This window comes from Vipera berus (assembly GCF_964194415.1).
Source record: "Vipera berus genome assembly, chromosome: 3".
Lineage (NCBI taxonomy): Eukaryota > Metazoa > Chordata > Lepidosauria > Squamata > Viperidae > Vipera > Vipera berus.
The window spans coordinates 118,154,545-118,182,452 of record NC_138204.1 but is presented as its reverse complement, the minus strand read 5'-3'; the positions used below and the strand labels follow the sequence as shown (position 1 = coordinate 118,182,452).

Here is a 27,908-nt window from a genome sequence, read left to right as displayed (position 1 = left end):
TTTATTATTATTATTTTATATTATTTATTATTATTATTATTATTATTATTATTATTATTATTATTATTATTATTTATTGCATGTGTCTATGAATAACCAACCATTCAACCTTTGTTTATCAGCCTATTTTGATGCCCAGCTGAACAATGCACACACATAATAGCTTGAAAGAACAGTATTGGCATATTCCTCTTCCAGTTACAAAAGTCTAATGGTTGTGCGCTTTATTTTAAATGTTTCTGTACAGAAGGATAGGTAGACAGGCAGTTGCCAAACTATGACAAATTTCTCATTTCCATAAGTATTTTCATTTTTCGTTTTGCCTGATACGGCAACTGATCCTTCCGTCTGCATGTCTCCTTTCTATGAAGGGTTCTTAGATCTAGGGCTCTTAGATCTAGCTCTCATTAATGACAGCTCTATGTTCCTAAACTGGTTTTCGTGCATATTTCCTGCGGTTTTTTTCATCCACTTGCTCCAAGTACCAGGTTCCTGGGAACAGGTCATCCTCGGATCCATGGGGAGTGTGATCAACTATGGGAAGGTAAGAGCAACATCAGCATGAGTCAATACGAATCAATAAAAATCAATATGAAGAGTTAGTGTTGATACCTCACACTTTTTCTCAAAGCAATGCTCACTTGTCTTCCTTCTACTACGTACATTTACAATTCTCCTTCAAAAGTCCAGCAGAGATTCCTGTGCATTCAGTTCTGGTGTTCAGGGATGTGTAGTCTTTTTATTCTAGGAATACTTAGCAATACAGTGTTTTCCCAAAAATAAGACTGGGTCTTATAATCTTTTTTGGACCAAAAGACATTAGGTCTTATTTTCGGGGGATGTTTTATTTTGCAGCTGCCCGCCTGCTCCCTCCCACCATCTGCCTGCCCGTGGCCACAGTGGTTTACAGGGCTTCCCAGGCCAGATGCACTTCCCAGGGCAGACACACTTTTCGCCCAGACAGAGAAATGACAGAGACTGGAAGTTTTGTCTATTTGCTAAATCGCTCCGTTTCAAAGTGCCCCAATTGCAAGCAGACAAAGCTTCCAGTCTCTTGTCATTTCTCCGTCCAGGCGAAAAGTGTTCTGGTTCCCATGGGGCTCTTGGAAGTGGGGAGATTTGCTCTGTTCCCCATAGGCGCCCAAACACTTTTTGCTCAGAGGGAGACTGGAAGCTTCGTCTGCTTGCAAATGGGGCGCTTTGAAACAGAGCAATTTGTTCTGTTTCAAAGCGCCCCATTTGCAAATAGACAATGCTTCCAGTCTCCCTCTGGGCGAATAGTGTGCGGCAGAGCTGGGCAGACACAGAGGCATGGGGGGAGGCAGGTGATCCAGACATGCTGTGCAGCTACCTGGCTTGCATGATGACATTAGCAGCAGATGGAGGCAGAGGTACCGGGCGGGGGGGGGAGGCAGGCGATCCTGACATGCCACCCACTCTGTCCTCCCGCCTCTCAGCTTGCCCACTGCTTCAACAGAATTGCCTGCCTCCCCACTGTTCCTTTGCCTCTGCCTGTTGCCAGTGCCACCACACTAGCCTCCCGCGAGTCTCCTGTGATCCAGGTGGCCACGCAGCACATCCAGATCACCTGTGTCCCCCCAGCCTCTGCCTTCACGCCTGGACTTATCTGCGCTGCACCAAGGGGCCAGTGGGCTGGGGCTGCTGCTGGACACCATCGGTCCATGTGCACTTGCCACCTCTTGTGCTGGCCAAGCCCATCCCCCCGGCTTATTTTTGGGATAGGGCCCACCCTAAAAAATCAGGATAGGGCTTACTTTCAGGGTGGGTCTTATTTTCGTGGAAACATGGTAGTAAGAGTCAGTGACTAAGAAACAAGGAAGACTAGAAATGTTTGTATCGCATGGCATGGGCATGGGGTGTCATGGCATAGGAAATCAACATGGTTGGGGCAATCCCCAAATTATCATGCAGTATAGCGTTCCTGTAGAGCAGAGATGTCCTCAAAAAAGAAATTCAACTGGAATAGATATGAGGATGTAAGAAAAAAAATCCCCCACCCTGATTTTCTTTAGTATATGAAGGACAGAAAGAATCTCCTTTGGGTTTTCAAGATTCTGCTGAGTTCCAGAATCCTTGTCGAATGTTTCAGGACTTTTCTACCTCAAAGGATCAATAGTTTATTTAACATTTCAGCCACACCTTCTGAAAGTAGGGAGGTCAATAACCATTTCTGTGATGGTATTGCAAGAAGTTTAAGGATTGAATGAATTCCTGAAGCATCTTCAAGTATTAAGGTACTGTTTTGCCCCTTCATTCTCCTCAATTCCAAAAATAGTCCCAAATTTTGAAAGCCAACCATTGGGGAGGGCAGCAATCTCCACAGATTACCACTTTTTTCATGAATATTTTGAGAGTGGACAGATGGATGGCATTGGTGTACACAAGACAAAACTAAGACTGTTTTCTTAAGCTCACCTGAAGTATGAGTGTCTTCCCTGATTTTCAGGATCTCATTAAACTTTTCAGGAGAAACACATTTCCGGGAGTTTAAGCGACTGTCTAAATCTGAAAGACTGTATACCAATTTCTCCAGAGGGGAGCCTGAAACAAAACATCAGATATCTTTTTTTATTGAAAAGTTTTACAATACATTTTTAAATACAACCCCCCCTCCCCCTCCCCTCTCCCCAACCCCCCCAACCCTCCCCCCCTCCCCCCTCCCTGACTTCCCAGAGCAAAATACAGGGTATAAAAATACAAACAAACATAATCTAAAATATGCAAACAACTATAAAATATTAAATTCTATCACACTTTAACTCTTAATAAAATGACTACAAGCTAGTTATACATTATATCCGCTACTTATTCAAATGCTAAATGAAACTTTTTAGTTCCATATTTATTCTGGATATAATCAATCCATCTTCTCCACTCCACAATGTATCTCTGTTGCGATTGGTCTTTCAAATACGCTGAGATCTTTGCCATTTCCGCCAAGTTGGAAACTTTTAAAGTCCATTCTTCTATAGTCGGCAGTTCTTCCTTCTTTCAATATTGCGCTACTAAAAGTCTCACTGCCGTAATTAAATTCAACATCAACTTAGTGTCCACAACGGTAGTATCTGTGATAATACCCAATAAAAACAGTTGCGGACAAAACTTTATCCTTTTCTTGAATATTTTTTGCAAATTCCACCAAATTTTAATCCAAAAAGCTTTAACCCTTTTACAAGTCCACCATATATGAAAATACGTTGCATCCTCACAACCACACCTCCAACATTTGGGCTGGCAGTTCGGATACATACTTGCTAATTTTTTAGGATCTAAGTGCCACCTATAAAACATTTTGTAAAAGTTCTCTCTTAAATTTTGGGCCTGTGTAAATTTTACATTTCTCACCCAGATCTTTTCCCAAGTATCCATTGTTATAACTTCTTGAAAATTCTGAGCCCATTTTATCATACAGTCTTTGACAAGTTCCGTCTCTGAATCAATTTCTATCAATGCAAGATATCTTTCAGTGATAAAGCCGGTGCTATCTCGAGACACAACAACTTCATGCTCCGGAAGGACAGTGTTTCACCTTCTTACTCAGTGTTTTTCAACTTTGTCAGCTTTTAAGATGGTGGAATTTTGGCTCCCAGAATTCCTCAGCTGGAGTTGAAGTTAAAATTGCTAAGGTTGATAAATGCTGATTTTGCACACAGTATGAATTCAAAAGCTTGTGAGGTAATATGTTTAAGCACTGTGAACATAGCTAAAAAAATCACTCTTGGGACTGAAAAACAGATACAAATACAAATACAGTGAAATTGGTGGCTGCCTTAGTACTTGCAAATAGGATAGAACTCTGGATCCATTACATAGAGGAAGGCAGTGCCCTCTTGCTTGCTTGAGGCCCCCACATTTTTGTTTTCATCTAATATTAGGCTGGCTCTAAGATGCTTTCCTTGAGGCCAAGCATGGAAGAGAGGCGTTTAAGTTGTGGCAGACAAATCTTCCTTACTTTCATTAAATTGTGAAGGGGTAGGCTTTAGGCTATCAGCATTGCTCATGCATGCTCATCATTCCCATCTTCATGAAATTATTTGCATGCTCCTACTGTTGAATTCAGTCTCTACTTCAGGGATACATATTGGGACTGTTGGGAATTGTAGCTGTAGCAAGTAAGAAATATGATTTTGATGGAGATATGCAGGATGCATTTTAGTATTAAAGTGCAGAGAGGTGAAAAAATATTTTGTCTACAACAAACTGATAGTATTTGTAAGCAACTCACGACACACAACTTCCTAATTCACTGAAGTATAAGAAAGGGATCTTAAAGAGATGGGCGTACCAGACCATCTTATTTGTCTCTTGAGAAACCTATATGTGGGCCAAGAAGCAACAGTGAGAACTGGACACAGAACCACTGATTGGTTCAAAATTGGGAAAGGAGTCCGGCAAGGCTGTATACTGTCGCCCTGCCTATTTAACTTATATGCAGAGCACATCATGAGAAAGGCAGGGCTTGATGAATCAAAAGTTGGAATTAAGATTGCCGGAAGAAATATCAACAACCTAAGATATGCAGATGATACCACTCTAATGGCAGAAAGTGAAGAGGAACTAAAGAGCCTCTTGTTACGGGTGAAGAAGGAGAGTGCAAAACTTGGGTTGAAACTTAACATTAAGAAAACCAAGATCATGGCATCCGGTCCTCTCAATTCCTGGCAAATAGATGGGGAAGAAATGGAGGTAGTGACAGATTCTATTTTCCTGGGCTCCATGATCACTGGAGATGGGGACTGTAGCCAAGAAATTAAAAGACACTTGCTCCTTGGGAGGAAAGCCATGGCAAATCTAGACAGCACACTAAAAAGCAGAGATATCACCCTGTTAACAAAAGTGCATATAGTCAAGGCTATGGTCTTCCCAGTTGCAATGTATGGCAGTGAAAGTTGGACCATAAAAAAGGCTGAGTGCCAAAGAATTGAGGCCTTTGAACTGTGGTGCTGGAGAAGACTCCTGCGAGTCCCTTGGACTGCAAGGCGATCAAACCGGTCAGTCCTAGAGGAGATCAACTCTGACTGCTCTTTAGAAGGCCAGATCCTGAAGCTAAAACTCAAATACTTTGGTCACCTAATGAGAAGGAAGGACTCACTGGAGAAGAGCCTAATGCTGGGAAAGATTGAGGGCAATAGAAGAAGGGGACGACAGAGAATGAGGTGGCTGGATGGAGTCACTGAAGCAGTAGGCGTGAGCTTAAATGGACTCCAGAAGATAGTAGAGGACAGGAAGGCCTGGAGGAACGTTGTCCATAGGGTCGCGATGGGTTGGACACGACTTCGCAGCTAACAACAACATAAGAAAGGGAAGGAGGCACAACAATATCAGACTTACATGATTCCATTAGTGTAGACAATCACAATAAAAGTAGTTTTAGTTAACCTATGGAGTTGATTTTTTTTTTGGTAGGGCTGATTGCAGCTCAACAACACTTGGGAAATCATTGTCCTCTCCTGTCCTTCCCACTCACTTGTCATTGCTTGAATCAAGTTTCAATTCTTATTTTGCTATGTGCAATATGTATGGCCACTTGTTTAATATCCATATGCCTGGCTGTTTCTCCTCTCTGCTCACTCACTCCTGCCATACCATATTTCTGCCCATGCATGAGAGACGTAAGGGCAAATCAATGTTTGAGGACTTCTGAGGTATTGTGGTAGTTCAGGTTTATCTATTTGCATGACAGACAAACTGCATCAATGCAACATATGTTCTGTTTAGAATCTGAACATGAGGCACATTCCCATGACCGAGGGAGAAGAAGGCTAAAAAGGCTATGTGTTGTGGATACCTATTGGATTGTAACTGGAGATTCCAATTGCTGCTGAGCTAGTTTACTTCATTTTCTGTTTGTGAGTGTTACAAATTCAATTTTCTCTTCCTGCTCATTAGATGCAGTCTTTTAAGAAAAGAAAACAAGTCTTTTTTTATCAATCAATCTTTTGGAGAAACAGAAATTGAGGACATCCTTTCCCTCTTATCGTGCATTTGTTTTGCACATAGTAAATTTCATAATCACATTTTATTACAGTCTACTCAATTTTATAATCTTTTAGCTCCTTTACAAAGCAGATTAAAAACTCTGCAGCTTTTCCCCCTGCTTTTTTAAATAATATGTATTACATATTGTCTTCAGTGACTAGATGACTTCTATGATACCTTTAGAAGCTTCCTGCAGTTTGATAACATACTATACTGCCAGAACGTATCAGGAAAAATGAGATTTTGAAAAGAAAAGCATCAGGAAAAGAGGTTGGTCGTGATGAATCATGTAATCCACCAATGCAATTTCGCTGTTGGAAAACAACATTATGCATGTCCCATCTTGGGTTAATTCTCTCACTTTATTCAATAACCCTAAATCCAGAGATGAACCCAATATAGTTTTTATTCCTTTGTCATGAAAACAAAGAAAATAAGACAATATGTACATACAATATTATTTCTGAAACACAGTCTTTAAATGGCTTAATTCATAAGCCCATTCCAGTAGGCCAAATGTGTGGGAAGAAATGAAAAAGGTTTCCTAATCCGCCCTAACAGACTTACCTGGATCTGAGTTCTGAGATGCTTTCAGGGAAAACATGCTGGCAGCCAATCCTGAGCCGTAGGAGAAAACCCCAATTCTGGATCCAGCCAGCTGCTTGGCAGAATACCTGCAAAAATGTAGAGTAAATAAAGTCCCAGGGGGAAAGACCATATTTTTTTTCCTCCAGTAGCTTGTTTATCTGCATATTGTGTCCCTATAAAACCATTCCTTTCTGAAGATGACAATTATAAATTGCGCTAATTCATGCTGACATGGATGGGATGCAAAAATGTCTGGAAATCTTGAGGCCTTGAGGGGGATATTGACCTTCTAATTATACTTAAATCTATTTGTTTCTCTAGAAAGAACAAAATAATGCATAAAATACACATAGAATGTCAATATGAAAAGGATAAATGACAACTATAACTCCATTTCAAGCAAAAATTTAAACTACCCAGTTCTAAACAGAGAGCAATAAACTGCTAAATCTAAATATTTGACATTGCTTTGATTTTTTTTTAAAAAAAGGAAAAAAATAAATGTTGGATATAAATATATAAAAATATAAAATATAAATATAAAAATGTTTGGATAAAAAACTACTTCATATTGTAACAATATTAGGGACCACCAATATATCTGGATGCCTTAGCCCTAACACTTATTTAGAAGAATTCATTTTCTGCAGATTTTCATAAGCAAGAAAGGCATTTAATTATTTGTTACACAACGTTTACAAAACTTTAATATACGGTACTACTCTTAATGCAGCATATTGAAGAATTGAAGGGTGTCGTATGTTCTCACTGACTCCTGGGGTGTGAGATCAGACCTACAACTTACTGGGCCAAGAGGGATGCCAGGCAGCCATAGACTGATGGGGTATACATGTTGCCATTCCGGGCAGAAAGAAAGAGAGAGGGCTGCGTTTTCTGCTTGAACAGCTCCTGGCTGGCCTTCTGAAAAGTTTTGTCCACCTCCTTACTTGAATAGGTTTCTTCCAATTTCACATTGCTGAAAGAGAGCAAGCACGTCTAGTTCCTTATGAGTGAATCAGACTAGATAGGTAGATACTGTATACGGTGTTTTTAAAAATTATTTCTTAACTTAAGTTACAACAATGAACAAAATTTCCCATTATATCAGATATTGATATTTTTTGTTACAAAAGGAAAATATTTTATCCCAATAAAGAATCATGTGCCATGATTTTTTAATTATAACTTTGTCCCATTAAAGAATGCACTAATACCAAATTGCCTGATCATACTATTTAATTTCAAAAACAGGTTTTACTAAGAAATTGAGACAAAGTTATTGATTATTTACCATAGTTTCAAGGTGTGCTTTTATCCATTAGCTTTGATTTCTTATTTTGTGATGGACAAAAAAGTCAGACTCATGGACTCCCAGAATTCCTGAGTCAGCTATGCTGGGAGTTAAATTCTGGGAGTTGAAGTCCATGAGTCATAAAAGAGCCGAGGTTGCCTACCCCTGGTTAGTTTCCAAACAGCCACAGAGTGATAGTGGTCCGCAAACCAGTAGTTGGGGACCCCTGCTTTAAAGGCTTGACAGTCTAAACCAGTGCTTTTTTTGTATAAGAAAAAGGTGCTGGAACTCACACATGAGTTGAGCCTTGGTGGAGCAGTGGGCTAATGCCTCCTTAAGTAACACCAGCTGCCTGCAATTAGTGCAGGTTCGCATCCCACCAGGCTCAAGGTTGACTCAGCCTTCCATCCTTCCGAGGTAGGTAAAATGAGGACCCAGATTGTTGGGGGCAATAAGCTGACTTTGTAATAATGCCGCTGGGGTGTGTGTGAAAGCCCTAATAAGCAGGCACATACATAGAATGAAGGCTACTGCTAAGCTTGTAAGCCGCCCTGAGTCTTCGGAGAAGGGCGGGATATAAATGGAATTAAAATAAAAAATAAAATAAAATAAATGTCATACAACCCACCTTGTCTATCCTACAAAGTTCCATCCAAAAAAGGTGCCGGAACTCCGTTCTGAGTGTTCTATGAGAAAAGAAGCCCTGGTCTAAACCCTGTAATAGGACAGGCTTCTGAGTGGCCCAGCTTATAGACAGACTAGATTTGTTCATACTAAATGGCTCTGCTACAGGAGACTTAAATGGGGAACTAATTCTATGAATTAATGGAGAATTACAAAGGAATAAATGTAGTTGATTATTTTAAGATTCCACAAATTTATGCTCATCATCTATTTCTCTGTAGGGAATCACCCAGGTAGTGATCATTCCTAAAATTTGCTGTCTAAATTCTAAAGTAGCTATTAAATTCATAGTTGTAGTTCACTGCCCCCCCCCCACAGTTTTGTTATAAGGGAGTTAAAGAGTGGAATGTTTTAATAGATATTTAGCATATGTTTGTATAACATTGTTATACACAATACCCTGTATTCTGCTTTGGGAAGTCTGGGGGGGGGGAGAGGTGATGGGGAGGGGGATTAAATTTATATGTTTTTTAAATTTTGTAAAAATTTCAATAAAAAAGGCACCTCTCATCAAAAGGTTTGTGAATTTCCTTATATATATATGTATAGAATTGGAGAAGGAATTCTTGTAGCCTTCACTGACCTGAAATCCTTGAGCCCTTTGTAGATTCCACTTTCTGTGTCTGATTTGGGAGATGCAAGGAAGTCATTCAAAAAGATCCGTGCAAAAGACTTCTGCACCAGCTTACAGAATGGCGTGTGGAAGATCATGAACTGGAAATCTTCCAGAGTACAGAGTTTGTTTATCCCAGCTGCTCAAGTAAAATAATTTAAAGAATAAGAAATAGAAATAACTTGGCAAATACACCCAAAGAGAAGGGTGTTTTATAAAACAGATACAGAAAATCTCCTCCCCATCAGCCCTTCAAACTTCTTCAGTAGACCATGCTCCTCTCTGTAAGAAGCCCTTACTTCTGCAACCCATCCCTTGCTGCATAACCACCAACATTTCCTGCAATTATGCATAACATAAAAAAATTGAATTATTTACTATAAATAAATCCCTTGCCCTTCCTCTGGAGCCACTAATTGAGGAGGGGTGGTAGGGGGAAGGCGGGCTCTGGCACGTGCCCACCCCTCGCCGCTGCCACTCCACATCATCCTGCGTATGCCCCCGACCACTCGTCACCAACTCGCTTCCACAGCGCAGCATCTGTTGGGGTGGAGGTGGGCCAGGGGCGCACGGAGGATGATGTGGAGTGGCAGCAACGAGGGATGGGCACACACCAGAACCCACCTTCCCCCACCACCGCCCCCAGCAGCACAAGGATGGGCGACACAACTGTTGCTGACCGGGCCTGGCGATGCAGGGATTGCAGCCGCAACCTCCTGCCCAGCCCCATGCATTGCCCAGGCCCTGCTGCCCCATGAGGCTGGGCAGCCAGTGTGTCAGATCTGCTGCCTTGTCTGGCTGCTGAGACAGGGCTGGCTGTGGCCAGTGGGCAGCCAAGGTGGCTCCAGACCCCCGGCTGCCTCTCCTGCTTCCCTGCGTGGCCAGCCAGTTGAGGGGCTCGTAGCAGCAGGAGCCGTAGTAGCTGCCATCCCCGTCAGAGCCACTGAGTGGATGAGGCCCAGGCCAGGCAAGGGCCCCCTTCCGGCTGTCCCCAGGCTGTCTCCACCCGCACCGATGGGGCTCCATGGTGGTTCACCATGATGCAGGACAGCGCCTCTTATGTTTTTGATTACAAGCGGTACCTTCCTCGACCACACAGTCTCCCTGAAAGCTATCAGTTCTAACACCGGAAACAGGCGGTTGGAGAAAAAAATATAAGTCGCCATTTGATACCTGCCTTCTTCCTATGGAACCAAAGTTAGTGGGCGGGTGTCTGAAGAGAGGGATGGTCGGACTTCTGCCTGCTTTATTATGGGGCAGGCTTTTAACAGGCATTCCGCTCCATTTCATTAAAAAAACTCTTTTTTATTTTTAATTAAATGGAGTGGGCTGCCTGTTAATAGCCTGTTGCATAATAAAGCAGGCAGAACCGCAACTGTCCCTCTCTTCAACCAGTCGCCCGCTAACTCACTGAGGCCCCACGTGGCCAGATGCATCCCAGCCCATCTGGTTTCCCTCCCCTCCCCCAGTCCCAGCCCTCCTAGCCTCGCATACTCTCCTTTTCTGGGGCATGACCCACTGCAGCACCTCCTCAGCTGTCGGCTGGCTGTCCAGCTCAGAGGCAGCTTCTCCGAACTGCTGGCAGCGAACGAGGTGGGGCTGCTTTTCGTTTTCTCCTCCGGATAGCTTCAACAGACCCCCCCTCACCTGCCACCCTCTTCCCTTTCACTCCCTTTCCGAGCCTTCTTCAAAGCTCTTGCCCACACAGCCGCCAAAGCAGCAGGTGGAGCACTGGAGCTGGAAAGCATTTCTCTGCCACCAGAGAGCTTGCCCCACCCACTACTGCCCAGATGCCCTCGCTTTCCAAACCATTTCTTTTCTAACTTTTCCAGCTCTTGCGTCACTTCCTCTGCCACCATGCACAGTCTCACAAACAAGAAGTTTGTGGGACTAAAAAAAAAAGTTCAATCAATCAATTCCAACTTCTTGCAAAAAAACCCAAAGATTTTGCGAAGTTTGACTTGATAGATTTCTTTTTGGTCTGCCCAGGGCAGTGGAGGAAGTGACAGAGGACTACAGTATGTCGGAGTTGGAAAGAAGATGTCTCATGGGTCCGATTGAGGAAGGGAAGGGGGGGGGCGTTTCTGCCACGCATCAACCAGTTCTCCGAACTCAAAAGAAATTAGCTACCGATTCTGCTGAACCGGTGTGAACCGGCTGAATTCCACCACTGAATTCAACATAATGCAACCACAAGCAATAGAACATAGTCATACAAAAATCTTAGATTTTATCATAAAAGCCCCGTCCAGCACAATACCACAATACCAAAAAGAAAAACAAGAAACCCCCAGGCAGAAACTAGCATGGTTGCACAAACGAAAATGATAAGTACAAAAAATGGAAAGAGGGACTCATAACTAAGGCAGAATATCAGCAGATAGCTAGAATCTGCAAAGATGAAGTCAGGAAAGCAAAGGCTCAAAGCAAACAAAGACATGCAACAAAAGTTCAAGATAATTTTAAAAGTTTCTTTCAACATATAAATAACAAGAAAAGAATCAAGGAAACACTAGGTCCACTAAAGAGAAAAGATGGCAAGGAAATAACAGGTAACAGGGAGAAAGCAGAGCTGCTTAACTCATACTTTGCATTGGTCTTCACGCAAAAAGAAACTATAGCCCAACCTACCTAAAACATAACTGTAAAAGACAGACTAGAAATAAAAATTAAAATAAGCAAGAAAGTGGTAAGAGAACAGCTGTCTGATCTTGATAAATATAAATCCCCGAGACCTGACAGATTACAACCCAGAGTTCTGAAAGAGCTGGCAGATGTGATCTCAGAACCATTGTACCATATCTTAAAAAAAAATCCTGGAGCACCGGAGAACTACCTGAGGATTGGAAAAGAATTGATTTGTTTCCCACCTTCAAAAAAGGAATAAAATTACACCCAGGAAACTACACACCAATCATCCTAATATCGATACCTGGGAAGATACTGAAAAAGATAATAAAAAAACAAACCTGCAAACATCTAGAAACAAAGTTATAACTAGAAGCCAGCATGGATTTGTTACAAAGAGATCATATCAGACCAATCTTATTTCATTTTTTGACAAAGTGACTAAATTAGTAGACCAGCGAAATGCAGTGGACATAGTATACTTAGATTTCTGTGAGGAATTTGACAAAGTAGACCACAACCTACTTCTTGGTAAGCTAGAAAAAAGTGGGATAGACAGCATCATCAGCAGATGGATTTGTAACTGGCTGACAAACCATACTCAATGAGTTAGTCCTTAATGGTACTACATCTACATAGAGGAAAGTAAGCAGTGGGATACCACAAGGTTCTGCCTTAGGTCCACTACTCTTCAATATCTTCATAAATCAATTAGATGAAGGAATAGAAACTCATCAGATTTACAGATGACACTAAGCTGGCAGGAATAGCCAATATCCTAGATGATAGGCTCAAAATCCAGATGATCTTGACAGTCTTGAACATTAGGCCCTATCTAACAAAATGAAATTCAACATAGAAAAAAGTAAAGTCTTACACTTAGGCAAGAAAAACTGAAGTACACATACAGATTAGGTGAAACCTGACTTAATAGCATTAACTGTGAGAGGGATAATAATAGCAGCATCCCCAGGGTCATGTGATTTACATTTGGATGCTTGGCAACTGATTCATACTTATGATGGTCACAGTGTCCCAGGGTCATGTGATCACCTTCTGCAACTTTTTGACAAGTGAAGTCAATGGCTGGGAGGGGGCATGGCCAGCTCATTGCTCAGGTTGCGGGGCACCTGTGGGGGGTTCAGGCGGGGCTGTGGAGGGGATCCGTGGGTCTCTGGTGGAGGGGGATGGGTCTGCAATGGGCCCTTTTGCTCCCTCCCTTCCTCCCTCCTCTCATTGTCCCTCCCTCCCTCCCTCCCTTCCTTCCCTCCCTCATTGTCCCTTCCTTCCTTCCTTCCCTCTCTCCCTCTCATTGTCCTTCCTTCCTTCCTTCCTTCCTTCCTTCCTTCCTTCCTTCCTTCCTTCCTTCCTTCCTTCCCTCTTTGTCCCTTCCCCCCTCCTTCCCCCCTCCATGCCCAGGAAGGGACACCAGGAGGGGGACAGGCTGCCAGCATGGCTGGTGGCTGTGCTGCTGGCGGCCATGGCTTGAAAGGCCACTGTAAATTGCTGGACAAGAGCCACGCAGTGTTAAGAGCAGAGTGGCAGGAAGATATTTGTAATGAGAGAGGGAGAAAAACAGGCATCCCCTGAAGGAGATCAGCAAATGGCCCTCGCCCTCTTCATACACCCTTGGACTCCGGGGAAGGGGACACTGCAAGTGGCATGAGAGTCCATGTTACCTGCACTACGCCGCCCAGACCCCTGCCTGGATTTGGCAGGCAGAGGTGCATTCTCCTCACCGCATGGAGTGGCTGGCGAGGTGAACCAGCAACAAAGAGGGAGGGAAGGAAGGAAGGAAGGAAGGAAGGAAGGAAGGAAGGAAGGAAGGAAGGAAGGAAGGAAGGACTCTCAGGCCATATTTCTTACCTGTTTTTCACTGCCACCCGGCCTGTTTTTTGTCCTCTCCTCTCTTGTCCCTCCTCCTCCTCCTTCTTTTACCTTTGGTGCAGCTCCAGCTGACTCTTCCTCCTCCTCCCAAGGCTGCATCTTTTTTTCTCTTTCCCTCTCCCACCCAAACTGCCATCTTTTATATCCCTTCCTGTCTCCGCCCTCCCTCCTCCTCCTTTCTCTTATGGGGATGGCAGAAATGCTGATCCTGGGGCCTTTGCCTCACCTCAAGCAGCCCTGCAGCTCTTGAAGACTCGCTCATGGCAAGTCCTGCGCTGAGCTGCTTTGGCTTGTTCCCTCCCCTGCTACCCTGGGCTGGGCTGGGCAGGGCCACATACCACCTGCCACGTGCCAATGTACCACAGGTGGTACATGTACCATCAATTGAAAAACCCTGATCTACAAGGTCCCTTCCGTTATTCTAAGTCTAAGCCCTTATTAAGGTAAGTAAAATCTGTTAGGCTTGTACTATCTTATAAGGGAATCAGCTTGGAACAGAGACAACTGAGGTCAGAGAAGAACTGGCAATAGGGACAGTGAATGTTCATGTAAATATTGCTTTCTACCAAGTCAAGGTAGATACTCAGTAACTCAGTCATGAGGAAAGGCCCTGAAATAAGGAGGAGGAGTATATTTCTTACTTCAGATTCCATTGTTGAGTAGAGCTATGGGTTCAAAATTCTTCCTTCTCCTTTTCTACTATTTTCTATTTTCTCCCAAAATATTAATCTAAAACACAGATTAGTTAGTTTTAAGATCATGACCCCTTTCAATAGGGTTGCATAAGATGAAGGCTATTTCTCTTTTATTTCCTATTCCTGTATTTACTATTTCCTTTTCACATCTTAAGTGCAACTTCCATGCACTCCATACTTGCATAAAGAGATCAGCATATAAGAGGATGAGGAAAAATAGGGGAAAGCTTAGCTTTAGCTTTCCAGACATACAGACCTTTCTGCCACTGGCTTTCAATTTTCTTTCGATATGTGGCATAGCACTTATCAAGAGCCTGGAAATAGCACTGAATGGAAAGTGGTCCATCTACCATAGGATACTCTGAAGCCAGGTCTGGTTTATAGAAGTCATAGACATGCTCCATGTGGGTTCCTCGGACACCTGAATAGGAAGATGATATCATAGACGTGATAATCTGTCATAGAAACATGATCTTCTTTATCTTATGACCATTGAAGTTGTGACAGACATTCAGTAATTGATTGAGTGATTTCTATGGCTGGTCATCTCACCAAGCAATTTCCACTAAGCATATGATTCTTCCAAGAGGATTCTAATTTCTCCTGCTTATAAAATTGGAGAGCCCCTCAAGTGTGAATGATGTATTCAATGTGAATGATATTTATAACAATTAATACAATAAATAGCCCACTTAATTTCAATCTCACAATTTCAGATGCCTCCTTCCCTAAGGTCCTGGTGAGGGGTATGCTGTATTATTTCTCGATGCTTCCTTTTCCAAGGTCCAGGTTCCCAGGAAGCCTTATCCATTCCCACAAACTGACACATGCATAATATCTGCTGCTATTTCCTCCATATGAACCTGTCTTCTATTGAATAAGATCATTCCACCATCTAGAATAAATATTGGGCTCAGTGAGAGTATGATACAACGTACTAAGGAAGTGGATTCCCAGAGGGAGAGGGTACATTACAGAGGAGTAAGAAGCAGCTCACTCCAGACATTTCGTGTGAGAGAAAGATGGTGAAGACAGCCCCTCCCTAATAGTTGACAGAGCGTATTGTAGGTGCAGATAGTAGAATGCTTAGTCTGGCAACATTTTGTCTATAGATATGAAACAATAAAGAACTCACCTGGGAAGAATCACCATATGTCTTTCTTGGTTTTGGTCCTGACTACTAGTGAATTAAAACAACCACATTATCCTGACCAGAGAGAAAGCTAGTAGTCAGGTGGGTTACCTGTTTGGAGAAATATTTTATAACTTCTGAAAGGGATTGTGACCCCTCTAAAGTTCATAATCCAGGGCCGTGGTGGCGAACCTATGGCACGCGTGCAACAGGTGGCACGCAGAGCCCTCTCTGTGGGCACGCGCACCATTGCCCCGGTCCTAGGCCTTCAGCTGGGTTTTATAAAACCTTTTCGCTTTAGGCCTCCACCGCCATATGAGAAAAAAAGGTTCAATCAATCAATCAATCAATTTCAACTTCTCGCAGGAAAAAAAAGATCTCGCAAAGTTGGAATTAATCGATTGAACTTTTTAGTCCCACCCAGTCTGCCGTTACCACCCAGTGGGCCATACCCGCCCAATTGGCCACACCCACCCAATTGGCCACACCCACCCAATGGGCCATGTCCACCTGGCACCTGACGATACGTAAGTGGGTTTTGGGTTGCAGTTTGGGCACTCGGTCTCACTGATCTAGAGCATTTCCTGAATTTATTATTGTAATTAATTGATGGCCTATATAGCTTCTATAGTGAATTGTCAGCTTGTAGTGGGGACCAGTTATCGTCTGTCTTGAATAAGCCACCCTTGCTCTGGAATCTTCTAGGATCACCTGCTATAATGAGTTTCCCATAGTGATGCTATTAAAGATGGGTAAAAACTTCAGTTGATTAAAACAAAAACTGAATTAAGTTACTGTAATTGAATATAGTACGCTCCGATTATTTGATTACATATCTCACTAGTTTTGAAAAACGATCAGTTTCTGAGTATAAAAACTGAGGATTCTTCCTTTTAAAGTTCTACAGTACCTGGGCTTAGAAGCCCACCCTGGTAATACTGGTTATAAAAATTTTATAACAAGGGTGTAATGGTTGTTCTAAGCAGACTTTTCCATGCAGAATTCAAAAATGAAATCAATATTTTTTCTCATCAGGCTTAGTTTTCTTGTGGCTACAACAAATTAATCAATGTTAATATATATATTTCTTGATCCTCTCTTCTTCCTGTAATATTCTCCTTTTGTGTACATTAAACAAATATAATTCTTAATATTTTCAGTACAAATCAAGTTGAACATAAACCTTTTTTAGTATTTATGCATATAATAATATCAACATATAACATGTTTTTAATCAGCTTATTTCCATTGTATTTATAAAAAATTTATATGTCCTCTTTTCAAGATGCTTATTGAAGTTTAATTTCCCCTCAGTATTCAAACCATTCTTATCAGTCATAGTTTTCTCAAAATTCATTACCTTTAAAATCCAAACTTTTCATTTAAATAGATCCTCTCAATGTTTTAACATTTCATATATTCTAAAAGTATTATACTACTTATATATCTTATTCCTCTTACTGTGTGTGTGTGTGTGTGCGTGTGTGTGTGTGTGTGTGTGTGTGTGTGTGTGTGATATTCAAACAAATGCTTAGTCATATAATATTCCACCTGATAAGTTAAATCATGTCTCTTGACTCCAGCTTTGATCTTCTTTTGCCAAGTTGCTTTCCAGATCAGTAAATTTAGCTTGCCAGGTTGTATTTTTGTAAATGTTATTGGGGACAAAAAAGACAAAGCAAGTAAGGTATCCAGTTTTTGCCTCCCACGTTTTGATGATTCATCTGACAGTCCTTTAATCCATTTTATTTGTTCTTCTTTTTTATCCTCAAATTTGTTTTGAAGTCCTGGAGGATAAGGCATCTTTTTTGTCTTTATTTTAGTAAGGTTTTGCAGATTTCTTTGTACTAAATTGTAGTTTTCTTCATTTGTAGCTTTTCTATTTAAGTCACTTTCATTTAATTTATATTCTGTTATCTGATTTGTTTGTTCATTCTTTGTTGTCATTTTTTGAATGTCATTTAGTTGTAGGTTTAAGTTACAGATATGTTCGTTTATATTGTCAAACTGATTTCTAATCTCATCATGGTTTGAAACAATTATCGTTTGAATCTGTCGCAGCATTGTGTGTATTTTCTCCTGGAATGTATTTGTGTTGTCTTGAGTCATTGTTCCTGTAGATCTTTGAAGCTCCAAACTGGGTTCTTCAGGAAGAGGTGTTAGGTATGGTTTTATATTATTTTAGATAGGTATATAATATCCATTTGATTTCTCCTCTCTAAGTAGTTTTCCATCGGTGTCATAGTCTTTTTAATTAGTTTTAGCAAGCCAATCCATCTTAAAATCCAAACAGCCAAACCTTATGTAGTTCTTGTCTTTATATAATAGTTTTATATTCCGGTACATTTCCAATTTTCAATGCACCACTGAAAACAATATTTTGTGGCAGTTTTATTTTCAGGGGTCTTATAATTATCAGCCAGTCAGGATTCAGTTCAAAGTATTTGACCATCTAAAAGTTTTCCAGTAATTTCTCATTTAGAAGATTAGCCAAAGACCAAATTTTTTAAATTGTGAGCTTAGATCAAGAATGTGCTCATTTATATCATCAAAATTATTTTTAATCTCATGATTTGAAACAATTGTCATTTGAATTAGTTGCAACATAGCATGCATTTCCTCCTGGAAGATATTTGTCTTGTCTTGAAGTATTACTCCTACAGGTCTCTGATGTTCCAGACTGGGGATTTTGGAAAAGAATATTGAGTGTGGTTTCCTACCACTTTTAGTATGCAACCTCCATTTTCATCAAACCAATTAGTCTTACGTTCCAAACACCAAAGTCTTATATAGTCCTTATCTTTATGTATGGCCTTTATAGTCCAATGTGTTTCCAATTGTCAGTCCACCACTAACAGCAATATTTTATAATGGTTCTTCTGCTCAGGGATCCTACAATTATCAACCAGCCATAGTTGCAGTTCAAAGTGTTCAACCTCTTAAAAACTATCCAGTAGTTTCCCCTCTAGAAGAATAGCCAAAAAGTCAAGGTTTTTTTTTTCCTGCAAACAATTCTTGAACTTAAAGATCACAGCTCGGTAAGTGTTTGTAATCCAAAAAGTTCAGCAGTTTTTATTGTAATTGTAATTTATTGTAATTGTAATCTCATTCTGCAATAGATAGCCCAGTGTATTTTCTTTCCTCTGGTCCCAGCTGTTCTCTATTTAGCTAAGAGTCACTGAGGATCAAAGGAACAAATTGTTCTGTTTCTAGGCATCTTGCCGATTTCTGAGCCAAGACAGCTCTAGTTCTATACTCTAATCCACGATTAGATGTCAGTAACTATTTATTTTCCAACTTTTAAAATGAAAAATTATTTTCTTGTAATTTCATCAATATTCTTTCAAATGGAAAATCTTAACAATTTCCATAATGTTCAGTTTTATCCAGATTGCAGATTTATATTAATTCATTTCAATGTATTTCTGTCTCCCATAAAAATTAAATCACTGCTTCCATCTATGAAGGGGTGGGGTTATAATCCCCTTCCTTCTCACTTTTGGAGGATTTTTTGCTTCTTGGGGATCTTTTCCAGGAAATCAGTCTCAAAATAGAGAAGAGAAGATCAATATTGTCACCCAGTTCCAAACACATTGTTCACAGTTGTTCTTAGTTAGTGCTTTTGGAGTTCAGATGCCGGTAGGTTGGGCTAGTCACCGGACTGCAGCTAGCCTTTCTCCTGTTGGTTTGGAGGGTTTCCCACAGATCAAATGGATTGAGCGCCATCTTTCTGTGATCGAAAGGGGGGGATCTCCTTCTTTGTCGGCTCTCCGGGCGGACTTTAAACTCATTTAGGGTCCCCTAGCAGGACGAAACCAGCTGTAGGGTGCGGAGCCCTGCAATCCCTCGGCTGTATTGCTATGACGCAAAACAGGAACTCTCATTTTACTCAGTTTAACTAGGTCTATTATAATACTATATTTTAACTAGAGAAACATGCTTGTAACAAACATTGAGCAAAATCTAGTTATCATTGTTCAATGTAAATAACCTCAAGACAAAAGAAGTAGACATGATAGCTAGCTTATTATGCAGGTTGAATCATGTTTGCACATGAGTCCTATCTCTGCTTGAAAAGCAGTTCCTGTTTTAGATCAGAGTATGAAGTTTAAGTCTATGTTTCCTGTATTCCATTAAATATTAGTTTAATTTTTATACTGTAGTGTTATGTTTACATAGATTATCTACATAATGCTATCCTGCCATAAAACTGTTCAAATCATCCTGATACTTTTTGCTATGCATGTGGTGAGCTAACTGTTAAAACTCAGAAGTGAAACTACATCCCACCTGTCAAAAATGCTATGAAATTTATTTTGGTTGTAAAGTGGCTGATTGAGATAAGAATAGGGCCCACACAATTACTGTGTGACATGTTAGATTTCTAACAAGATAGTTAAATGCTATAAGCCATTTGCCTTTCTTATGTTTTGGAGGGAGCCAAAACACCATTCATTAGATTGTAATTTCTGCCTAACAAGTGCAACGGGAATCACTCTAAAAGTAAACACATTGTGAAATACTCTGATTTACCATGTGCAATAAGATCAATCCTACACAGTAAACAGTTGCCTGTACTACATCCTCCAGATGTTTAGTGCAATTAATCTACTGATAATAATAATGCATACAAGGGCATATAAGGGAAAATATTAATTCAAAAATTCAACATTTCAAGTCAGCCGCATTTGTTGACCCAAAGGGATTTTAATGATCTTGTGTGATTTGAGCTTGTCAAAGAAGCAGGGTAGGTTCAAGAGTAAAGGAATATAATCTTCTCAGTTATGATATGAAATGTTTTTTTCCATGATGAATTTAACAAGAACATGGACCAGTGTTTTGTAAAGAGGTTTGTTCAGTTATGTGTTCTTGGTCATGAACACAGTGTAAATAAGTGGCATTTGTTCAGTAACTCCACAAAAGTTAGTTCATGAAAAAAGATATTCTTCATAATTTTATTTATTTTAATATCAAATTTAGAGATTGCCCATCTCACCTGCAGAGCAACTGGAATAATGGAAATAAATTACTGACAGGTAATGTTGTATGACCGGTAAATGATAGGTAAAGGCAGTGCCAATGCTGCTAAGGAGAAAGAATTGTATCAGAACATGAGCCTACTTTTGGGAAAGCTATTAGAATATGGCCTTTCATATATCATTTTAAAACTAACCCTAGACTACCAAAATTTTGAAATGCACTGGAAGTTCCTTAAGTAGGAAAGATTCTCTATTTTCTAAATTTTCCTCCCAAACTATCCCCACAGAAGGTAATCGTACAGTGGGAAAATACCTAAAAAGGACTCTTGATATGACATGTGGTAAAAGTAGACTGTTCCCCAAATCTTCCCTATATAAGCTCTGACTAGCTTTGTTCAGAAGTTGCTCATTTTCCAGATAATGCAAACACAATTCCTCACTGTTAGGGTAGAGGGGTGAGGGAGAGGTAAGGTAAGTGTGGTTTGGTCATAAAATACAAGCAGCTACTCTAAGTATACCCTCTGAAGCATACTAATGGTTCAGACACAAAGGACTCTTTCTTGCAGATGAAAAGCTTATTATAAAGAGAAGAGCAGCTTTGTCCCAGAAGCCTTCTATGTCCCTGAAATAGACACATTTTTACCGTCACCAATCTGCTTTTCCACCAGCAAGTTCTTTTGAATTTCTGGTTCAGCATACATCAGAGTATTTGACTGCTGAGTAATTAGCAAGCACCATGGAGTCTGGCAGAAACCCACCTTTGTCCTATTCATCTTTTTCACTTACAGTAGAATAAATTCATAGCTCTGGACTTGTTCTACCCTACAAGTGTCTGCCCTGCAGTGTGCCTGTCAGAGCAGTGTAACTATTAATGCTAACAAGGTTGCAACAAGACTCATGTTGTTGGAGGATCATCTTCATTATCACCTCCCCCTTTAAAGGAATTGTTTTCATCCATCCACCCATGTTGTTCTTCTGCAATGAATACTCCTCTCCTCCCACCAAACTGGCTTTAGCTGAAATCCATAAATACTGTAAATGTAAATGTTTTTACTGACCTCTCTCTAAAGTCAGAGGAGCATTTGGTCCAACCAACATAGCTACAGCTCCAGCTCCACCGGTCGGTCTTGCATTTCCAGTTGCATACACAGCAATATCACCACAAACTACCAAGGCGTAGCGTCCTGGCATGACAAGAGCATCACCAAAGTGTCAACACTGATGAAGAGAAAAATAGATAAACTCTACCTAATTTTCTTCATAAAATGGGCCGAAGTTCTTTTGTAGCTTCAATTCCTGTTCCAGTAGCTGTTATCTATTCAAGAACATATTTACTTAAGCCAATGCGTTTGAATAGTACTGACTATAAGATGTGTGCAGCTCTGGGATTCTGGGAATTGAAGTCCACCCATCTTAAATTTGCTGAAACACTGGCCTAAACCCCAAAAGAGAGGCCCCTACCAGGGGTGTCAAACTGGCGGTCAGTGGGCCAGATGCGTCACGCACAGGCCACACCCACCGCAGCTCCACAAAGGCAAAAAATGTTGTGATACGTCATGATACATCACATGATGCGATCGAGTATGACACCCATGCCCTACACCAAGGACCTCCGTTTTGACATCAAAGAGCCAATAGAAGTACAGAAAAGGTAAGCAAAAAGTTACCAGACAGATGAAACACAGAGATGATTGAATTCAGTTTACATATGGTGAGAATTAAGATTTCATGAATGGATACACAGTAGAGAGGTTTGAAAGGAAGGATCTAGATCAAAAATACATGTGATAATATGTTAGGGTTTCCCCCTCCCCTAAAAATTGTCCTTTCAGCTGAAAGATGTGGCAGTGGAAGTTGCAGCCTGATTTGGGAAACCTGGGTGGGGAAGGAATACTTTTCAACCATTCCCTGTTGGTGAAAACAGCTATGGGGGAAATCACAACAGCACTATCAGTCATAAAATGCGTAACAAGGGTAGATATAGCTTGCATAGCTAAATTTTGTGCTTTAAAAAAAAGACCTCAAGGGACATCCCCAAACTCAATATTATGATGGCACACAATGACATTTTCTGAAATTGTGGCTCCTTTAGCAAACAGTAGCCATTTCCTACCAGTAGTAATATTCATGACAGCCTTGTGGAAGGAAGCAGCCACAACCTTTATTGCCCTTTCTTTAGCTGCTGTCCAATAGTCCCCTCAATGAACTCTGGGTAGAGGCCAAGTGTCTAAGCAAGGACTAAATGACTATTTTAAAGTCACTGGGGACTCCCAAACCTCCCCAGCCTACTCTCTGAACTTTATCATAGCAGTGGTAGAACTATTTTTCCCAAGTTGGTTGAAATGGAGTTGAATTTTCCAAGGGCCACAGAATTAACATCTCAGAGACTAAAGTGTGGGCTTTTATTTAATGTTCTACACTTCTTTTCATAAGCAGTCAGGCAGATTCTAAGCAGGCAGAGCTCTAGAACCGAAGGGCAGAACTTATTATATCATGATTCAAAGATTAATGGAAAACTACTAATGTGCACTTTTGAAATCTGGAAATCTGCACTGCAATTTTGAAATAAGAAAGGAGCTTCTATGCAGAACCTTCTCGGCAAGAATAATTGTACTGCAACTGAGAAAAGTAGGATTTAATTACCTACACATTTCCTATTTTTAAGGGGGTGATCAAGTGTCTCAAAATCTAATCCATAACATGTTTATTGAAAGGTCAGACTCAGGAAACTTTATGGGATTTCCTTTTGGGGGCTGTAAGCTAGACTAACAGCTAAAGTATAGGAAACTCAGGATATATTGAAGCCTCTATATTTTCTCCCTTGTGGCCAATAGCATTGGGGTCATCCCACATTGGTGGTTCTGTTAATGGGCAGCATTAGTTCATTAGTTAGTGGACAACATTAGGACTGCTTCCTTGTTTGCTGACATAATAGCACAGGACAGTGACACGAGGAATGCATCTCATACTGTAATCTCTTATTTGCTCTATTTCATTTTGTCCAGAGTGAGCTCTGCTTCTTTGCAGAAGTAGCTGAGAGGGGATCTTCACGTACTTTCTGCTTTGTTACATCATTCTTGCTCTTGGGACACGGTCAATGATTACAAATGGCCTGTCATCACGCACTTTTGCCTCTTCTTTGCAATTTTTTTCTTTGCTATCCTAGAATTTGTGCATGGACTTTGAATCGACTATTTTTCAAAAGCTCAAGGGGAGCGGGGAATAATGGAAGGTATATCTGACGACTCCCATACCTCTTCCTCTTCTTTCTCTACAACGAAAGTACTACAGCTAATTCTTCGCAACCCTAGGGTCATTTTCTGTCTCTGTCAGTCCCAGACATATATCAACATATATTAACAAACTGTTTGGACAAAAAAAATTAGCGTTGCTTCTAGATAAAATTAAATCATTAATGCAATGTAAGGAAGAACTGAAAAGTTCAGAAAACTAGGCTGAATGGAGAAAGGAGAGAACTGAGAGTAAGAAAAACCCTAGAAAAAAACAGTGTTCAAAACTGTGTTTTGAAGCTTGGTAGATTAAGAGTTGATAATAGATTAAATGAAAAAGGAAAATCAGAAAACTGGAGAATATTAGAAACATTAAAGCAAAGTTGCTTCTGTAGCAAGAGACCTTGTGTCTCCAGCATTATTTTGTTATTGCTATGCAGTAATGACTTATATGTTGAGAAAATTCTGAAAGTATTCCACTTTCTATCTGCTGCTAAAAGGGTATATGTTGTGACTACATTATGCTGAATATATAGTGTTAGTAGCTAACAGCTTAGTAGAATCAAAGGATCAGCTCCCTTACCTCTGAAATTTAACCAATTAAACAATTTGAATAGTTACTCTTTTTTTCAGAATGTGCACTTAAGGCACATTGGCTATACCACTGTGTTTTTTTTAACCTCAGTGGCTTTAAGGTGGGTGGACTCCAATTCCCAGATTTGTAGGAGTTGGAGTCCACCTATCTTAAAGTTGCTGAAGTTAAGAAAACTTAGATTCTCCAGCTAAAAGAACTGAACTCAGTCTGCCAACACTTACCATCCCAGGAGCTGGATTCCACCCAATCAGCAGAGTTGAATAGAGAAGCTGTACCTCCATAGCAGGCATTGGTTGTGTCAATGCCCTCAATGTCTGTGTTCCCTGAATCCTGAAAGAGCTGCATCAGAACAGTTTTAACAGCTTTGGATTTGTCAATAATAGTTTCTGTCCCAACTTCCAGGCGGCCGATAGAATCCCAGGAGAGATTGTTTCTTTGTACCAGATTCTGTACCACAGTCAGGCACAAGGAATTGATGTCTTCGTGTGCAGCACAGAAACCCATCTGCTTCTGGCCTAGGCCTATGGTGTATTTCCCTGATTCTACCTCATCGTATTTCTCTAACTCACTTTGTTCTACATATTGGAATGGGAAATATACTTCCAGAGCAAGGATACCCACATCCTTAGGCCATGGAGAATTTGTCTGGAGTGGTTGTATAGAATCTGTGGAGAAACTGCAAAACAAGTAGAGAGGAAAGGTTTTTCACAATACACATTTAGATATAATTCTGGCTTCTACACTATTAGGAGGAATACCTTACAAAACAAACATGTTTCAGGCTGATGTAGGTAAGGACCTTGCTCGTCTTATGAATATCCCACAAGTAAATAACAAGGACAGGTATATTTATACTCAGGGAAAAGGAATATTCACAATCTCTTGTTAGCTAGGTAAAAAATTTTTTAATCCCATTTATATCCCGCCCTTCTCTGAAGACTCAGGGGGGCTTACAATCTAAAGCACAAATCAATGTGCTTAGCAATAGCCTTCATTCTATGTATATGCCTGCTTATTAGGGCTTTCAGCCACCCCCCAAGCGGCATTATTACTAAGTCAGCTTTATTGCCCCTAACAATCTGGGTCCTCATTTTACCTACCTCGGAAGGATGGAAGGCTGAGTCAACCTTGAGCCTGGTGGGACTCGAACCTGCACTAATTGCAGGCAGCTGGTGTTACTTAAGGAGGCATTAGCCCACTGCTCCACCAAGGCTACTATAATTAAACCCCACTGTGTAAACAACTGTTGCTCCACGTTTAGGCATTACCATACAATCTGAGAAGCAACTTACTGCAGCGCTTATTTTGTCACTCCATCTGCAATATCCCCTGTGAAGCTTTGGAAAAGTGAAGTACCTTACAATCAACAATGACACAAAAGTGCTTGGAGCTGCAGTGGCAGCCTTCAGATAAGACTACTGCTGCATTCAAATAAATAAATGTGGAAATTCCTAGTGCTAAGAGAGGGCTCATTCAATGATAGATATATTACAGGCACTCCCAATTCTGTGAGATCTGTATCAACAAATTTGATTTGTATAAACAAATAAAAGAAGGTCCTATTTATGGTAGTGATGATTTGCTTCTATGCTCGAGTTCCAACGAATTTTGTTTCAATTTTTCTGCCACTGAAGAAAATTAGGTAAGTCTCTACCAAAATACATTTTGATATTCATCCTGATATTCAGGTGCTGCCTTTTGAGATAGGCTCTTGAAATGGCCTCCTTTTATTTTCAACAGTTATGTTTTCTTTCTCTTTCTCTTCTATAATTTCTGTTTTGTTATACTGTCACTGACTGTATTGTTGTGGCAGTACTTTACAGATTTGACTTTATAGATTTTAGTTTTTTGCAAACTTGTATTAAGAGAAAAAATGAAACATTTACTTTAAATACGGATGAACAAATGAGATATTTGAATAGTATCTAAGTTTTTCTTTGCCCTTTAGCATTTGGGTGAACTGTGGAATTAAGGCTTTTACTGTGTTGTGATCTACAGCATCTTAAAAACAGATGCAGTCCAATAGCCCAGAGGATACTCACTCATCCTAACCCTGACATATTGTTATCAAGAGGTTAATGTTTAATACAAAGACCTTTGATTACATTTGCAGAAGATCAACATTGCTGGACAGCACTAGGGGTCAGGTCCAAAGGGTAAGTATGTGGATGTATTACTTAAGTTATTGTCCCTTAGAATACAAAAAGAGTATTCCAAAAATCCAGTCTCCTTGTTTTTATTCTGATTTTTTCTTCCTATTGTCATAGAGATACAGCTAGTCCTCAGCTTACAACCACAACCGTGCCCAAAATGTCTATTGTTAAGCAAGGCAGTTGTTAAGTGAGATTTGCCCCATTTTACCACCTTTCTTGCCACAGTTGTTAAATGAATCACTGCCATTGATAAGTTAGTAACCTGGTTGTTAAATGAATCTGGCTTCCCATTGACTTTGCTTGTCAGAAAGTTGCAACAAGTATGAACCAGTTGCCAAGCACCTGAATTTTGATCAAAGGATCATGGGAATGCTTCAAAGGTCATAACTGTGAAAAATAGTCATAAATCACCTTTTTCAGTGTCGTTGTAACTTTGGTCACTAAATGAACTGTTGTAAGTCAAAGACTACCTGTAATGCTAATTTTAATTTGGATTACTTTATTATAAATATAAAATTAGCTTTTTTTTAAAAAAAGTGGATATCAAAGTAAATAATAGTGTTTTCCTATTTAAAGGAATAAGGTCTGCATCAATATGCTATTTAGCATGGGCAGAATTTTGAATCCCAATTTTGGATCTTGCATTGACATTTGTCTTTTCGGTTTAATATTTCATTGATGAAAAATATTATGTGAGACCATTGGAACTGTCTTCTTGAGATCTGAAAAATGGAGTATCAAAATGTTTGCTTAGTAGGAGACTTCAATGCAATAGTGGATGGGACATTAGAGTATAAAAGTAGCAAAACAGGAAAAAGTGGAAGAAAAAGATTACCTAAGACTTGCTATTCAAAAAACTACATAATTTGGAAAAGTTTTTCTCACACACGCATTCTCATGGATCAGAATCTCTGGGTTCCTTTAAATGATATAAGCCATTGTTCTTATAGGGTTCAGATATACACGTTCACAAATGATCTTTCACAAACAGAAGAAATGCTAAGACATAACAAAAGTTATATCGAGATTAAAGGCAAGATAGAAGATGAAAGTTGAAAATGCTTGTGTATGCTTTTCATAGAGAAAAGAGTTTTAAGAGGCTTTTTACAGATTTGTAGCTGGTGATCCTAATATTTTAAAACACCCTGACTTCTATTATTCTAATACTCATTATGATTAAGGCAGAATTTTCTTATCCAATTTTCTAGGTAGATCACCATTGGAAAAGTTTGTGTAAAAGTAAAACCCTAATTACAGAGCTTGAAGATGTCAACATTTTTAGTGCTATTTTTTCTTCACTTACCTGTTCTGCTTTGTTACTGCTGAAAAAGTGAGAGGCCAAAGTGGTTTCTGCAATGTTCGTTTCATCTGAAAGCAACATAGCTGCTTCGTATGTCTGAAAAGCCGGAACATTTTCCAGTTTGGTTAAACAA

At 40.2% G+C, this 27,908-nt stretch overlaps 1 protein-coding gene across 1 annotated transcript; it reads right to left on the bottom strand.

Moving 5' to 3' along the window:
• Positions 1–27,908, bottom strand: HMGCS2 (3-hydroxy-3-methylglutaryl-CoA synthase 2). Its single transcript, XM_081322560.1, has 9 exons — positions 27,779–27,908; positions 24,544–24,998; positions 21,556–21,681; positions 14,643–14,807; positions 9,147–9,315; positions 7,394–7,564; positions 6,568–6,674; positions 2,437–2,562; positions 1–534 (listed from the first exon to the last, which is right to left on the bottom strand). The coding sequence occupies exons 1-9, from the start codon at positions 27,886–27,888 to the stop codon at positions 428–430; spliced, it is 1,536 nt and encodes a 511-aa protein (XP_081178686.1). The 5' UTR covers positions 27,889–27,908; the 3' UTR covers positions 1–427.